Below are 15,334 nucleotides of genomic sequence, written 5' to 3'. Positions count from 1 at the left end.
TCTCACAGTAGTTGGTAAAGTTCCAAGCTTCTTCAATTAACATTGGTGGGAGATGGTATGTATACATTTGGTTATGAGCAAGTTGAGTTGATGCAGTCATAGATCTGGATGTGCATGACTTCAACCCAAACTCCATAAGGTAGATGAAACAAAGATACAAACATTTACCTATCATGGGAGATAAGGAAATGTGTGAGTGGTAACCTAGCTATAAGATGTTGGAGTTTATCACCTTTACCTTAGTTGTGGTTCACCGAGCACAGCATTACATAATCCAAAAGCGGACACTTAGCAGTTTATTTTTTCCTTACTGCACCTCAGCTTCAACCAACTTGAAGTCTGAGTATATTCCTCTCCATAGACTTGACAATCCTGCAGCTTGTCATCCTCCAAAATAAGAAACACACTGCTGCATTCAAGGATCAGAATAGATAGGAACTGTAGATTTCAAGTGTTATGATGCTACACATGTTACATAATCATGCATAGGATCCAGATGTCCAGCTTTCTTTATTGCATCTCATTGTAGAGGACCACAAAGACTGTGCTTTGTCTCTCTTTGCCAAGTACTGTATAAATGCCATCATGCCTGTGAGTGGATGATGTCTGCATCCCTCACCTACAATGGGCCATGCTTGTACCACTCATGTCTTTTGCAAAACTGTGCCCTATTACCTTTGATCATGGTGTCCTTGCTCAAAGCAAGAAGATCATCAATCATCATACTCAGATTGCCAACCTTGTATTTCTATGGTCATCCCTCTTCAGGGCTATGACAATCCAGAGGGCTTGGATTCACCCCCTGAAACCTCTTCCCCTGTTGTAAGACTCAGTGATATCCTTTTTAACTGCTAATTATTTTCAGCAGCTCAAAGCTTTTGATGCTTTGGTATTTTCAGGGAATGTCAGATACCCTGTGCACCCCACAATTCCTGATATTCCTTTCTCTGTAGTGAGTCAACTCCAGTTGCTTTATCCCAGTGATTCACAAAATTTCAAGAGAAGCAGGAGGGCTTTCAATCTCCAGCAAACCTTCCCTCCAGCCCTCTCTTCCATATGGCAAGTCAAAGAGGTTCCAAGGCAAATGCAGAACACTGAACAATCTTCTGTAGAAAGAGGAAGACCTGTCGATACCATCTACCCATCCCACCGATTGTGCTACCCTCGAAATGCAATACACAGTTGTAGGTTGATCTGGTGCTTCCCACTTCTAGTGAAAGTTCATGATTATTGACTGGTTTAGCCTAAGCAAGAAGATCCAGACACTACTGCTCTTGCAACAACTATGGAGTTATTATACTTCTTTCCCTATAGTAATTCAAAGCAAAATCTATGACAGAAGTAAATATGATAACTGACCATACTGAATTACCAGATGTTGGAAGCTGAGACCTCAACATCTGCAAAGCACCAAGAAAATTATATTCCACCTGCTGTTCCTATCCCTCTTGTGTGTCCAAACTGAGGTGATACACCCACATGGCCACTGACTGATGCCAAAGAGTTCTTTGACTGATCCTACCACAGGCAAGATCATCATGGATGCCATGTCACTGGTGGGAGTCTACTACTATTGTGAACTGCATGCTAACCCTTTCATTCCACAGGAAATGCATGCTTTCACTGTAGCCTACAATCATATGTTGGATGCTATGAGAGATGTTGAACAAGTTGCAAGGCATGCATTGGAGGCCTGATTTTTATGTACTGTAGGGTGTTTAAATGTGTCACTATTTTCTGGCATGGGGATACAGATGTTTGGTACATTGAACATATACTCTATAGATGATTCTTAATTAGGACATCCATAGTGGGCAGTGTCAGTGATCTCACAAAGCCTTATCCAGACTTCTGGACTTATCTTGGGTAAGCATCATGTGACTGGAAGTTGCGAGTGTCATCCACTGATTCTGACTTGAGTCTCCAGACCTAATTATGTAAAAACTCATTTTCATAGTATGTTAATGCATGGTAGGTATGATGACTAAACCAAAGCTGGAACCCTATTAACCCAGGACTCCCAGGAGCCACCTTCCAGACATAATGCAGTTCCATTCATCCATCAGAACATAATTTAGAACTAAATGTTGAGAAGCTCCTGTCGAGGGTCTGGTCTGGCTGCAATTAGATACTCAACAGGAATATCTGCCAGGGTGGAATTTTTGTACAAGGGTGGAAGGTTTCCCACTTATGCAACAACTAGTTAGGTGTGTTGTATGTCCCTCCTTTCTTCTCAGAGTTGTAACTGGACCAACCTTTCACAATGATCACTCTAACTCATCCCTATCCTGCCATCTGAAAATGTGTCAAACTGGGTTGACCTAGCACACCTGTGAGCAGATTTGGCCCACCAATGCCCCAAATCCTCAGAAAAGATGCATTTTGACAGGCAGCACTGTTTCAGGTCCTCTGATGACCTTCAATTTGGGAGATCAATTCCAAGCAGTGCGACCCTCTCCACCTCACATTGTAATTCACTCACCATTAACTTTGGTCTAGAAAAACATGATGTAAGCATGGATGTGAGGGTTCTCCTTCAGACAGCTTTGATTCACTATCACAGTCACCCTTGCCCCATCCTAGCTCAGTGAAGGAGCCAGATGATGCTGTTGCAGCAATCACTACCAGGGATCTGGGCATGCTGAAGCTCTTCTTGGGAAGGAATGTCTGCTCACACCACTGTCTCTCCCTCCAGAGATCTCTGAAGTTCTGGTTTCTGCTAACCCAACCACTCTGAGCCAACAAGATGTTGTGCAGTAGACAAAGAATTCATGTTGTTCATGACAGCTGGAGCAGTCTAGACTGCAGTATCATCCCCCATGTGAGGTCTGTCCACATTAATGAATTGCCCAGGTATCATCTTTACTGTGAGGATGGTAAGGAAAGTTTGACATGGACAACAGTTAAGAGTCCTCTGTACATTCTCATCAGCAGACCAATTATTCAGCTATATCATGGTGCAGTCCACTGAAACTCGTCTGTACAGCAAGGGCATCACAATGCAATGGAATGTTTCACAATTCAGCACCAGTGGATGATATCAGCATTGCCAAAGGAGGTACATTGGAGGGTAGATCCAGAAAAATATGTGAGGTTGACATATAATGTTTCATGTGACTAGTGAAATCCCAAGAAACTGAAACCCCAACACCACCTGAGATCTGGCACACATAGTCAAGAATGCCAGCCCAAGGGACGAAATTCTTGGTTCTTACTTCCATCCCTGCTTTGGATCATCACCATGTTGTTTGTAATTCAAGACTTCTGCCTCAAGAAGGGTGATTTAACCCACTTCGAGCCACTCAATGTGTTATGGCCAACATCTCCTTGGTACATCCTGGTAGTCAATATTCAAGAGCATCCTCACTGGGGTGAACTAAGACCTGAACCAGGTGCAGTCTGTTAGGAATAATGCAGCAAGATCACAATTACTCAAGTACCATAGTTGGCAGATACAACCATAGAGTGATTCAGTATCAGACACCAACTCCTTTGTTGACAAAAATGTGTTGGACTTTATGCCAATTCTCCACCTTGCCCTGTCTTAGTCTTGACAATGATCCTAACTCAATTACAGCTGGAGTTGTACCCTAAGGCACTCCTCGCTGAGTTGTGCTCTATCATACCAAAACTTCAGGGCCAAATTGAATATCACCTCAACCTATATGCATGGCATAAGTTCCCTAAGTTTCTGCACATGGCACAAAGCTTACATGGACAGTATCATGGGAGGAAGCAGTGACATCTCATCTTCACCACTAATGAAATAGTCTGTGCAAGCCAGTGGTGCAATAGTTTTGCACCAGCTGCTTGCCTACCAGGCGATGTGCTCCTTCTCATATTTGAGCTTGGATTGGAAAACAGAGACACCTACATGCTCAGGAGCTTGAGCCAGGTGTGCTTGAGGTGATGATTGATCATTCTTCAAGCTCCACTCCTTTCATGCAAGGCTCTAAATCTTGTCAACAGTGCAATGTGGGTCACCAAAATCCTTAGATGTTCTCAAGCTGTACCCCTAGACATCCACTTCAACACAGCAGAAGACAATACTGGCTATGCAATTCCCAATCTCACCACAATACTAGCCAACTACTTCGAGAGATGTGCAAACCTCCACATCAAGGGATATGGGGATGACATAGAGGAAGTTTTGGGCACTGCCATTATGGCCAGTGAGGTGCCATTTCTTTGTTCTCTGTCGATCTGCAACATTTCGTGTTCAAACTTTTTGGACAGTGAGGCAAATATTGCTGACTCCATTTTTTCTATTTCAATCCCATGCCTCACCTCCCTCCATCTCAAAGGCTGTATATTCAGCTGGGATGTCATTCGCACAGAGCTAGCACCTCACTCTCTGTGGCTATCTTCACTTCATATTCACAACTTTTGCATCCAATCAGCTGGTACTGTCTATCAGTTACTTTCTGTTCTAGCATTACTTCCAGGCTTGGAGGACCTTTGGTTACAGGATTCTTTTGTCAATGGAGAAACAGATCAGGACACATGTGTTTGCACAGTACATCTAGGGAAGCTAACTTCTCTTTATTTTGAATCATCCATAATGGCTGTGGCCAGGCTTCTGGGTGCACTCAGACTTCCATTACTTGTGAGGTTGGATGTGTTGGAGTAGTAATCTGCACTAATCCTACAAGTGCCATTGAGTACCCAAGGCCAGGTAGCTCAGTGGTTAGAGCACCTGGGTATATGCCAGGTGGTCCTGGGTTCAAATCCTGGCTTGGTCATATTTTCCTTTAGTTGTTCACTGCTTGGCAGGTGGTAGGGTAGTTGGCCCTGAGGTCACATGATCTCAAATTCAACATGGTAGCAACAAACTCATTGCACACCATTGCCATAGCAACAGTGACACATTGGAAAAGACTAGCCTACTCTGGTTGCATAGAATCCAACACTAGGGCATGGCCATCACCACATGGTCTAGCACACACTGGCAGGGCAGTGCTGACCCCTAATGGATAGAATGCATTAGCACCAGATTATGGGAGGGTGTTGGAGTAGTAATCTGCAACAGGATGCAGTTGTTGATGCTGGCCAGCACATCTGTGAGTTCATGGAAAGCCTTCAGCTAGTGACCTGCCAGATGGGAGGGCTCTTTTCCCCTTGTGTTCTCTATACACACCACCTGCTCATCTTTCAGTCAAACCACAATGACCAGTCTTCTATGCTACAGGTGACCTTCAAAGATTGGGTCTGTCCTCTGGCCATTCCCGACACTCACCTCACTGACCTGATTGGGAGTATTCCCACTGTTGTAGCAGTGCAAAGGGTGGAAGACTTTTGGGTGTCCCTTCCTGTGGGCATCAAGGAATGCCTCACAGATCCCAATACTTGGAGTCACTTCTTCTGCTGACTGAGTATGATCTCATCTATCACCATTGGCACTTACCCCCCTGCATTCCTTATACACACACTATACCTGGATGCTCACCATCATTGTACTCAAGCCCAATCATGACTCTTACCATCACTGGAAAAAATCATGCTGCCACCAATCTATGAATTTGATGTCATCGCTGATGTTTTAGCTGAAGCATGGAGCCATGTTGGCATTCTGCTGACAGTCACTACTACTATGCAACACCAGTCACATATGCCACAATGGACAGTCCAGCCACTCCAACCCACATACTCAATCTGTCTGAATGTGCTGGCTTGGTTAGCTGATCCAGCAGTGCATTGTGCATGGGGCCACTCCTGGTTGGTGGATTATGATGGTGTGGACAGTGATGAATCAGATGATGAGTAGTAACCAGGCTGTGATTTTTGACTATAGTTATAATTCTTGGAATGCAACATTCCTTTTGCTACTAGGGTCTCAGCTTGGGCTTGAGAGGTCCTTCCTCCCATTCACAGGTGTTCTGACCAATAACAAGGACAGAGGGGTGCACATTAGTCTCCAGAGTCCCTAAGCTGACTAAAGACTCGATGGAAGGCAATCACAAAATAAGTCACAGACCAACAAAATCTTAGTAATGTCATGGACACTTTGGATGAATGTCTTGGCTGTTGACTGATTGTATGCACAACTTTGGATCCATGCTCAAAACTGGCTCAAATCTCTGCAGTGTATTTGTTGTAATATCCCACAATCTGAAATGTGGAGCAATGCATCAGAATGCATCACAAAAGAAAGATGGAAGATAATGTACTAACCTTCTTGTTGAACACATGATTCTGCTCATTGATATACATGATGTCATCCTCTTCCTCATTGTGTTCTTGTGAGGAAGGAGGGCATAGTGGGGTAAAAACTGAAACATCTCCCATCTAGCTCTCAGTTTTTGGTTTCATTGTACAGTGGCATGCAGGGCTTCGTTGTCACAGGGTGACCCCATTCTCTGCATGGCTTGGCCACAAACTGGCCAAAAGTCCATGTGCCAAGCAGCATTGACCAGTGCAAGGTCCCCTACTCTCAGAGGGAGCCTGCGTTTGGCATTCATTTCTTAGTTGCCAACATGCTGTACCACCATGCATATATGGCAAAGGTTTCCAACAAATTACACAGTGAAGATCTCAAAGATGGAGAACTCTGGTGCAGTGCTCCCACCAATCTCACCTGCCAACACATAGCTGGATGTTGGCACAGTCACGAAGCCAGTCTTCATGCCAAGCCCAGCACCATCAAATGCATGCAGTTCACCTCCCCAGTCAATCAGCCATCACCTGCAGCTCCCAACAACATCCTTAGCAGACCCAATATCAAACCCTATCCTGAATTCAAGGATTCACATGCCTCTGCTGCTAGACATGGTCATCAGGCCACTCATTCATCCAATCACAACTCCATTGCAGGCAATGACTCCAACAATGACCAAGATTCCTCTCTAGTGTCCCATAAGTGAAAACACTTTCCTTTGCTATGCAATGACCCACTCTCAAATTCCCCTTTTTGTTCTCCAATGATTTCAGTCTTCCAGCTCCCCTATCACTAATGTGACCACACCCATGAAGTACAGCAAAGATGTCACATGCTCTTCTTCCACATCTCACCATGCCTTGAGTATCTTCAGGCAACTGTCAAACTCCTCCTTGATGAACTCCTTGACTTGTGCAATGAAGAGATGCCCTCCACACCTTCTGCATTGGATGCCAATGCCACTACAAAATGCACTGGGTCCAATGATGTCATCATGCAAAACCCCCCAGGTGCATACATGCACAGCTACATCCAAGGTCCTTCCCCTTTTATCTCCAAAACAGGCGCCACTCCTACACCTGGTCCCAGTGCCACTTCAACCTCTGGTACAAATACAGGCATGTAGTACAGATCCCAGTGTCTCACCTTCCACCACAGCTATGGTCACCAACTCCAGCACCAGTGCAGGTGTCATCACCCAAACTAACCCCAGTGCTGGTATCACTCATACTAAACCTGGTCCTAGCATGATGGCTGGGACAACACTGACCACAACAACAGCTGAGGACAATGACAGCAACAACAGCTGCTGAAATGGTGATGATCACTGACGACTGACATTAGTCCATTGTAAATGTAATTACTAGTCCCACTGAACTGCTGTGTAGTCTTGGAATTGAGTCATAATGCCAGCCACTTTGTTCAAATAACTCACAAGGTGTGGGAACCTGACATTGCTTTTTCCGACAGACTTTCCCACAACCAGAGCTCAACATCATAGAAGAACACTACCTGCAAGTTACATAAGCATTTCTGGATCTGGATCTGCTGCCAAATACTGTGCTTGTCACAATATTCTCTCTACAGAGTGGCCTAAGTTTGAGCATTTCTGACACAGGTTGATTGGTAATGCATCCATGTGTAGTTTTTCATTGCCTGTGCTAGCAGTGCTATGATCACACCACTGTTCATCCTGTCACTAGGCACTCAGTGAGAGGATGCCACCTTGGGAGAAAGGAATATGCAGCACATTGTGCTGTGCAGAATGCAAGAGCTACATCTGGTGTGACTGGTTCTGCAGTTTTTTCCTTCCACAGCCCCTAACACAGTATTCTCTGAAGGCTCTTCATGTTTTGGCACACATTGTGATCATCCTGATATGCCATCTCCAGCTGGGCCACTGTGTATGCCTTTGGTTCTGCAAGATGAAGCTTCTGCTGTGACCGAGGAACAGCCCCATGAACCACCCAATGGAGATGTTCTCCAGTATTTGCAATACCTGTCTGATCAAATGGCAGCATAAAAATGATGCTTTGTGCAGAAGTGTACTCTGTATCCTTCTGTTTTCTGTGCCCCATCATCCCCTTCATTTTCTGTCCTGGAGAGTGTGGATGATGCCATTGATGGTCCTTTGTCCCTGACCCATGATATGAAAGGAGACCCTGATGTCCTCGAATATGAGGAATTGTTGTGCAGTACATTAACTGCAGCACAAAATGTGTCTTTGCATCCTAACATGTATGTATTCTTGAAAGCCAGGGTCCTAGAGAGTGCAGCCAAAAATGAGATACATTCCCTTCATGAGTCAAATCACAAAGAATGGATGCAACAGTATACCCATCATGGTGCCCACAATGCCTCTGCAGACATCCAGACAGGTTGGTTTTCAGCTCTAAAATGCGATAAGCTATTCATCTTGCCATATCCAGAACATTACTTCACACTACTCCAATTTTTTGACCCCATCTCTCTCCTTGTGCATATAATTGCTGCAGTTCTCCACCTCTTGTGTGGTGTTTCAATGGATCACTGCACATTCATACTGTCTGGCCTGCAATTGTTGCTCAAACTATCACTTCCAATGCAGTCAGTGCCCTCTGGACAGCCATCCTCTGAACAGGCTTCCAATATTGTGGATAGTGTCCCCAAAGATATAAGATCAGTTGTAGATGCTCTCTCTCTCTCCCATCACAGAGGAGTTTGTTTGTTGTCCCAAGTGCTTCACCTGCTACCTGCTAGAGTCTTTCCCTGAACATTGCACCAATCAGGACACCCCATCTAGTGTAGTATGTCAGTGGCTACTGCAAAAGCAACTGACCAGACAGGGGCAGGTAGATGACCCCCATGGGTACCCTCCAAAATGGCTCTACATTTATCATAACTTCAAAGAGTGGCTTGGCCACCTTCATTCACAATTGGAGATGGAAAAGTGCTTGGAGAAGAACCCAATATTATCAGGTGGACAGGAGATGTCTGGCATCTATTGGGATATATGGGACACACCTGCTCTGCAAAATTTCCTGGGCCCAGATGGACAGTGATTTATCTCACCTGACTGTAGTGAAGGCCGTACAAAGCTGAGAATATGTTCCTTGCCAGGATCATTCTGGGACCAAATGAACCTTCCCTCCACCAAATCAACCACCTTCTTTGACTGCTGGTAGATGATCTTCTTACTGCCTGGCACCATGGGATCTGATTCTCCAGAACAACCTTTCATCCCACAGGCTGCGCAGTTCGATGTGCACTCGTGCCACTGGTTTGTGATCTCCCTGCTGCTCATCAGATGGCTGGATATGCCTCCTACACATCCACTAATTGCTGCTCCTACTGCCGCATGAGGCTGCAAGACATAGAGAATTTCGATGAGTCGATGTGACCATGCATGACCCAAGAGGAACACTTATCTATTGCATGACAATGGAGGGATGCACCTTCTGAAACTGCATGTTGCATGCTTTACAAGGAGTATGGCATACAACGGTCAGAACTCCTCCAACTGCCATACTGGGATCCTTGAAAGTTTATTGTCCTCAACTCAATGCACACTTTCCTACTTGTCCTCATTCAGAAGCATTGTTGTGAAGTGTGGGGAATGGATGGCCAGCTTGACAATGGTCTTGGGGAAATGTACAACAAACTCAAAATGAACCAGCCTCCATCATATGACCAAATCCAAAGTGGTCTTCACATTCTCTGATCCAGAATGGTCAAGGACCTGCAAAAATTGAGCAAACCTGTGCTTCACTCCATGTGTTGGGAGCTACAAATCTGTTTCAGTGGCAAGAAAGGTAGGCTCATTAAACAACTAATCAGTTTTGTGAGTCCAATTTGTGTGCCCTTTCTTGAATCTTCTTGAATACCATTTTTTTCGCAGAGAAATCAGATGGACTGGGACAAAGAAGTGGATATGACCCATGTGGCTTCCGACTCTGGCACACCCACTGCAACCACCAATGAACCAAATGCTTTATTGTCTGTTGATGGAACTTCCCTTTTTCCAGATCAGTTTCAGTTGCCTGATGTCATAGAAAAACCAAATGTTCCACTAGCACCTAATGACATTCCCTCCATTCACTATGCAACCCCCATGCACATGCCAGGGGGCCTGACCAATGACAATGATCATTTAATATGCTGTGCTCCTAATCTACTGGAAGGCAAGAGAGAAAAGGCTTTGAATCTGCTGCACAAAACTCCCAGTTGCTTGACTTTAATGCACCTCAAGAAAGCCATGCTGGTGTTCCTGTGTTCCCTGAAACTTCCCATTCCATCTGTATCTGGGAAGCCACCCAGTGTGGAAGAGTGAGTCGCTTACTACACTGCATGAGTAAAAGAGGAGCTGGTAAATGGCCTTGTATGCTCCTCCCATTCAAATATCTTGTCCACAAACTCATTGACTTGTTACATCATTGTGACATACAGTGCAAGCAAATAGATGCTGCAAATCCAACTGAATTGGGTAACCACAAATCAGACACTTTCTGAGGACAGCCCAACCATTCACTAGGCTCTATGGATTGCATTCAACCTCAAATGGAGATCCCACATGATAATGGACCTGAGGAAGCACTAGCAGTGTTGGAGACCATGACAGGCATGAAAGTGCTATGTTGACTTTGTAAGGCTTCTCTGGTCATGCTTTGTGTTGCCAAGCTTGGCAAGAGTGAGAGTGCCTGCAAAACAAGTGATCATCCATCTTATGATGGACTTTCTAAGTTCAAATTGGCCAGGATGTTGGACAATTGGGTATGTCTGTGGCGCCTCATCCTCATGAACTGAGTACTCACAGTATTTCATCATTGGACAGTCTCAGTGAAAAAAAGACAGGCATTGTGGACAAGGATGGTCATTTGGTGGAGACACATGCATTGAAGGCAAGCAAGCACCAGCAACAAAGGAAAGCTAAGAAGATGAGAGTACTTGGCCACACCACCCTGGCCTCCATTTGGGAGGATATGGATGGCTTATCTCTCCCTTCCTGGGTCACCCCTGTGTCATGAGGAGTTGGAAGTGCTTGGAATGGAAAACTGTCTGCTGATCAATATCAAACTCTGTTTACAATTAACCTTCCATTCACCCTCAATTGCCTCTGGGGGATGAAAGATCCACATTCTGTCAAGTACAAGATGTTCACCAACTTCATGGACTTAGTCTCAGCAACCAGGACAGTTATGATGTGTACCATGATGCCTGACCACATATCCAAGTATCAATCCCAGTGAAAACTGGCTATGGCCAGGTGTGACATGAGGTGACCATATGTGAAAGTAATGTGACAAATATGACATGGTCAATAATCAAAGTTTCTCCTTCCTTTTTTGGCTATGTTGTGTTGCAATTGGTAGGTTGGATGTATCTTTTACACTACATAGCAACACAGTACACTGTGCTGTGCACTGCTCCAGCTGCCTTGATGCCTGTGGCATCTGTGTCAACTCCCTACATATGCATCTGCAGCAAGTATAATTTTGGGCAGCCTCACCCAGTGTCAAAGGCAACATGGTACTGCCATTTTGTGGAGGCTGGGACCAAAGAAGAAAAGGGATGCCTTCAATCCTCCCAGGTCAGACCCCATGCAGGCTGTGGCTTGGAAAAACTCGCTTGTCATGCAGCTGTTATCCAAGCAATGGCAAAAAGGCAACTCAAAACCATAGAGGATGGACACCACAAACATGTGCACACTCATAAAAATGTGAGTTCATTTATTTTCCATTCTGTAGAATAATGATTTGGAGACCAATCATAGGAATCACCAGCTCCCAAGTTAGGTGGACCCACAGTGTCCACTGATCCCTCTGTAGATGAGGTAAGTGGCTGTGGACAACCAATTTAACACATTCTAACCCTCTAATGCAGGATCTACTGGTTCCTGATCTAGGTGAACCTGCAACACCCACTGGACCATCTGTAGATGAGGTAAGTGGCTGTAGATGACCGATTCAATGCATTCTAACCTCCAGCACAGGATTTACCAGCTTCCGAGTTAGGTGGACCCATGGCATCCACTGATCCATCTGTAGATGAGGTAAGTGGCTGTGGACAACTGATTCAATGCATTCTAACCCTCTAATGTAGCATCTACCAGCTCCTGATCTAGGTGAACCTGCAATGCCCACTGGACCATCTGTAGATGAGGTAAGTGGCCATAGATGATCGATTCAATGTGTTCTAACCTCCAGCACCGGATCTACCAGCTCCCAAGTTAAGTGGACCCATGGCATCCACTGATCCATCTGTAGACAAAGTAAGTGGCTGTGGATGACTGATTCAATGTGTTCTAACCCTCTAGTGTAGGATCTACCAGCTTCCAGGTTAAATAGAATGGTGGCACACACCAACATATGGCATGAGTGGAGGACATGCCCCATCATTGACATTGAGGCTCTTGCACAATCTGCCATACCCTCACCTATGCACTAGTCCATGGAGTTTATATTGGCACTCAAAAATGCTTCACTCAATGACCAGGTTGCAAAACTTAGTACTGATGCTCTTGAGAGGTTGCAGAACCCCCCTGATGAGGTCATTACCATCAAGAATGCATCCCAACAGGTGTACAACCATGTCTGCAAAGCAGCCTGCATTGCCTTCGAGGGCACCCCAGCTGCAGACTCCATTCTCAGCTTCTATAACATCAAAGAAGTTATTGCTACCTACACCAGGGTCATCTCCATTGAGCACAACATGTGTCGCAACTTCTGCATCACCTATACCAGGCCTTTTTCTCATCTCAAGGCCTGCCCAATGTGTCACACTTCTTGATGGAAGGAGGAACAGCTTCAAGGAACTCATGGGAGATCCAAGGTTGCAGTGCAGATGTTCACAATGATCCCAATTGGCCCCCAACTGCAAGCCCTCTATCAGCACAACAATAGTGCCATCAATATGGGATATCTCACTCAGCACACAGCAGAGGTCCTTCACCAACTACATGAGACTGGTCACATCCCACTAATTGACAACATTGCTATGGGTTGAGACTACCTTGGGGCTGTCCTCGATGGTGACATCAAACACAATGACACTGTTCTCATGCTCTCACTTGACAGAGCCCAGTTGTACGACAGCAAGGAGTCAGATTGTTGGATGTACATATGGATCATTGTAAATCTGCCACTGGACAAATGATATCACAAACTCCACATCTGCCCTGGGGGGTTTATTCCTGGCCCCAACAAGCCCAAGAATCTCGAGTCATCCTCTTTCCTGGCATCCATCATCTTGCAGCCCTTCAGGCCGAAGGACTCCCCATCTGGAATGCCCATACCAACACTTGCTATTCCTCTGATGTCTATCTGCTTTTTATGACTGCAGATGGGCCTGGTTTGATTTATTGGAATGGCATGGTTGGTCATAGTGGCAAGAACAGTTGTCACATGTGTTGTGGTGCCATCAGCAGATGCAAAACAAATGACAAACACTACTACCCAGTGCTATTCCAACCTCACAACTGCTCTGTCCGTGGCAGCAATCATGCCAACATTGACATGTTCAATCTCCCACTAGGTGGATGTGCCAAGTATGCTGACAATCTCAGAACTATCATTGCCATGCAGAATGCCACACAATGTGACAGGAAGAAAACTGACACTGGCCTCACCAAACCACCTCTCATTCTTGCCCTCCAGCCAACTCATTCTCTTGGCATTCCTCTGTGTATGAAAACCAATATCATGCATCTTGCTGGAAACATCAGTGACCTTCTCATTTCCCTCTGGCATGGCACCATCGATCATGTAGCAGGTGATGATCCAGAGATGTGGCCATGGGCTGTTTTAGCCAATGAAGAAGTTTGGCATGAGCATGGAGCAGCCATTGAGCAAGCAGGTCATCATCTCCCCAATTCTTATGATTGCAAGCCTTGTAACATTGCCAAAAAAATTAATATGCAATACAAGACCTGGGAGTTCCAGCTGTACATATTTGCCCTCACACCAATTCTCCTCTATGACCTCCTGCCCAGATTGTACTGGGTGAATTACTGCAAGTTAGTTCACAGACTTCAGATCATGTGCCAACACACATTGACAGAAGAACAACTCCTTGACATGCATGCACTCCTCTGCAGCTGGGAATGTGAGTTCAAGTCCATCTATTACCAGCTTGCCAAGTGCCATATCCATTTTGTGCATCCTTGTGTACACCAAGTCATTCATCTTGTACCAGAGGCAATTATCATGACTGTGCATTCATTCTAAGTCCTCAATCACTCTTCACCCTTTTCCACTGGTCATTTACTTGCTCCACACCAACTCTGCCCACCTTCTGCTGTTTATGAGCCATCTCCACTCCAACTGCTGTCAGACTTGTACTACTCTCCTACTGGACCATGTGGACCATTTCCCTGAGGGGTCATGTGACTATCCTTTGGACTTCTCCCTGACAGCACATGATCAGGTACTCCACAGCACATGCACTGCATGGCCCAGTGCCTGGACTATTTCCTTTTTTGGATGTTCTATGTTACCCATTCATATGTCCTCTGTCTACCCTTCATTCATTGTCTAGGAGGTTTTACTTGAAATTTTACAAGTGTCCATATGTCAGTTCTGATTCTGATTACTGTACCTCTGTAGTAGTATAAAAGCATGTATCATACTCCACTGTTCTTCAGTACAAATATTGACTTAGTTCCTACTCCCTCTGTCTCTGTCTTCTGCCTGTCAGAGTTACCTCCAACTTTCTGTCTGTACTCCCCCTCTGAAATACAAGGGCTGAGATCATGCAAGGGGGTAGCACACAAGCTAAACCCAATGCCCTCACTCCACTCTGCCTTTGTCTGGGCAGACTGCATTCCTGCCAACACTCTGCCAGTCAGAGTTCTGTTCTTTTCTGTTGCAGCTGTATCAGCTGATTTTGACCAAATGACCATGGTAATTACTGGAAAAGCAGTTACAGAATTCATAGCAACTACCACTTCCCAATATAGACAATGGCCCCTGAGTGACAACCTCTGTTGGTGTTTGAAAAAAAATCAGATTGGAATGTTCCCATGGCAGGTTACCCTGTCACAAATATTGATAATTTGCACCTGTACTGTGGCTATACAGACTTCACTTCAAGCCCTCCCTGAGCTCAGTGCAGCTCAGGACATTGAATTAAGTCATCCTCCATCCTTCTGTAGGCTGACAGCAGTCTACCCTATCACATTCTCTCATATTCTTGCTCCCTCTTCAT

The 15,334-nt window shown here is 45.2% G+C and overlaps 6 protein-coding genes and 1 non-coding gene across 7 annotated transcripts; all 7 read left to right on the top strand.

The window, feature by feature from the left end:
* Window positions 1–646: 646 nt before the first annotated feature.
* On the top strand, window positions 647–1,697 carry F5J12DRAFT_784520 (uncharacterized protein; the record flags this gene model as incomplete). Its single annotated transcript, XM_051743050.1, has 6 exons — window positions 647–822; window positions 869–952; window positions 982–1,188; window positions 1,244–1,313; window positions 1,376–1,450; window positions 1,608–1,697. 6 exons carry the CDS (start codon window positions 647–649, stop codon window positions 1,695–1,697), a joined length of 702 nt encoding a protein of 233 aa, XP_051597875.1.
* A 1,544-nt stretch (window positions 1,698–3,241) lies between these two features.
* F5J12DRAFT_784519 (uncharacterized protein) lies at window positions 3,242–5,368 on the top strand (the record flags this gene model as incomplete). The annotated part of the gene is made up of 7 exons (XM_051743049.1): window positions 3,242–3,392; window positions 3,771–3,895; window positions 3,950–4,172; window positions 4,401–4,516; window positions 4,576–4,675; window positions 4,978–5,060; window positions 5,189–5,368. 7 exons carry the CDS (start codon window positions 3,242–3,244, stop codon window positions 5,366–5,368), a joined length of 978 nt encoding a protein of 325 aa, XP_051597874.1.
* Window positions 4,670–4,742, top strand: F5J12DRAFT_t151. The gene has a single exon. It is a non-coding gene; the product is annotated as a tRNA-OTHER (tRNA).
* Window positions 5,369–6,986: 1,618 nt separating the features above from the next.
* Window positions 6,987–7,467, top strand: F5J12DRAFT_894976 (uncharacterized protein; the record flags this gene model as incomplete). The annotated part of the gene is made up of 2 exons (XM_051747791.1): window positions 6,987–7,260; window positions 7,313–7,467. The coding sequence occupies 2 exons, from the start codon at window positions 6,987–6,989 to the stop codon at window positions 7,465–7,467; spliced, it is 429 nt and encodes a 142-aa protein (XP_051597873.1).
* A 2,393-nt stretch (window positions 7,468–9,860) lies between these two features.
* Window positions 9,861–11,157, top strand: F5J12DRAFT_784517 (uncharacterized protein; the record flags this gene model as incomplete). Its single annotated transcript, XM_051743048.1, has 7 exons — window positions 9,861–9,974; window positions 10,032–10,129; window positions 10,315–10,459; window positions 10,580–10,616; window positions 10,665–10,759; window positions 10,811–10,903; window positions 10,981–11,157. The coding sequence occupies 7 exons, from the start codon at window positions 9,861–9,863 to the stop codon at window positions 11,155–11,157; spliced, it is 759 nt and encodes a 252-aa protein (XP_051597872.1).
* A 499-nt stretch (window positions 11,158–11,656) lies between these two features.
* On the top strand, window positions 11,657–12,577 carry F5J12DRAFT_784516 (uncharacterized protein; the record flags this gene model as incomplete). Its single annotated transcript, XM_051743047.1, has 8 exons — window positions 11,657–11,720; window positions 11,770–11,849; window positions 11,904–11,963; window positions 12,014–12,073; window positions 12,123–12,182; window positions 12,233–12,292; window positions 12,360–12,401; window positions 12,452–12,577. 8 exons carry the CDS (start codon window positions 11,657–11,659, stop codon window positions 12,575–12,577), a joined length of 552 nt encoding a protein of 183 aa, XP_051597871.1.
* On the top strand, window positions 12,578–12,919 carry F5J12DRAFT_724176 (uncharacterized protein; the record flags this gene model as incomplete). The annotated part of the gene is made up of 1 exon (XM_051741511.1): window positions 12,578–12,919. A coding segment is annotated over one exon (342 nt), but the record flags the coding sequence as incomplete, so codon positions are not given.
* Window positions 12,920–15,334: the final 2,415 nt, after the last annotated feature.

The sequence above is a fragment of the Pisolithus orientalis genome, assembly GCF_024613125.1.
Source record: "Pisolithus orientalis strain OTSU chromosome Unknown F5J12scaffold_26, whole genome shotgun sequence".
Lineage (NCBI taxonomy): Eukaryota > Fungi > Basidiomycota > Agaricomycetes > Boletales > Pisolithaceae > Pisolithus > Pisolithus orientalis.
Note: the sequence above shows the minus strand (reverse complement) of the source record. Positions and strands in the feature narration are given on the sequence as shown.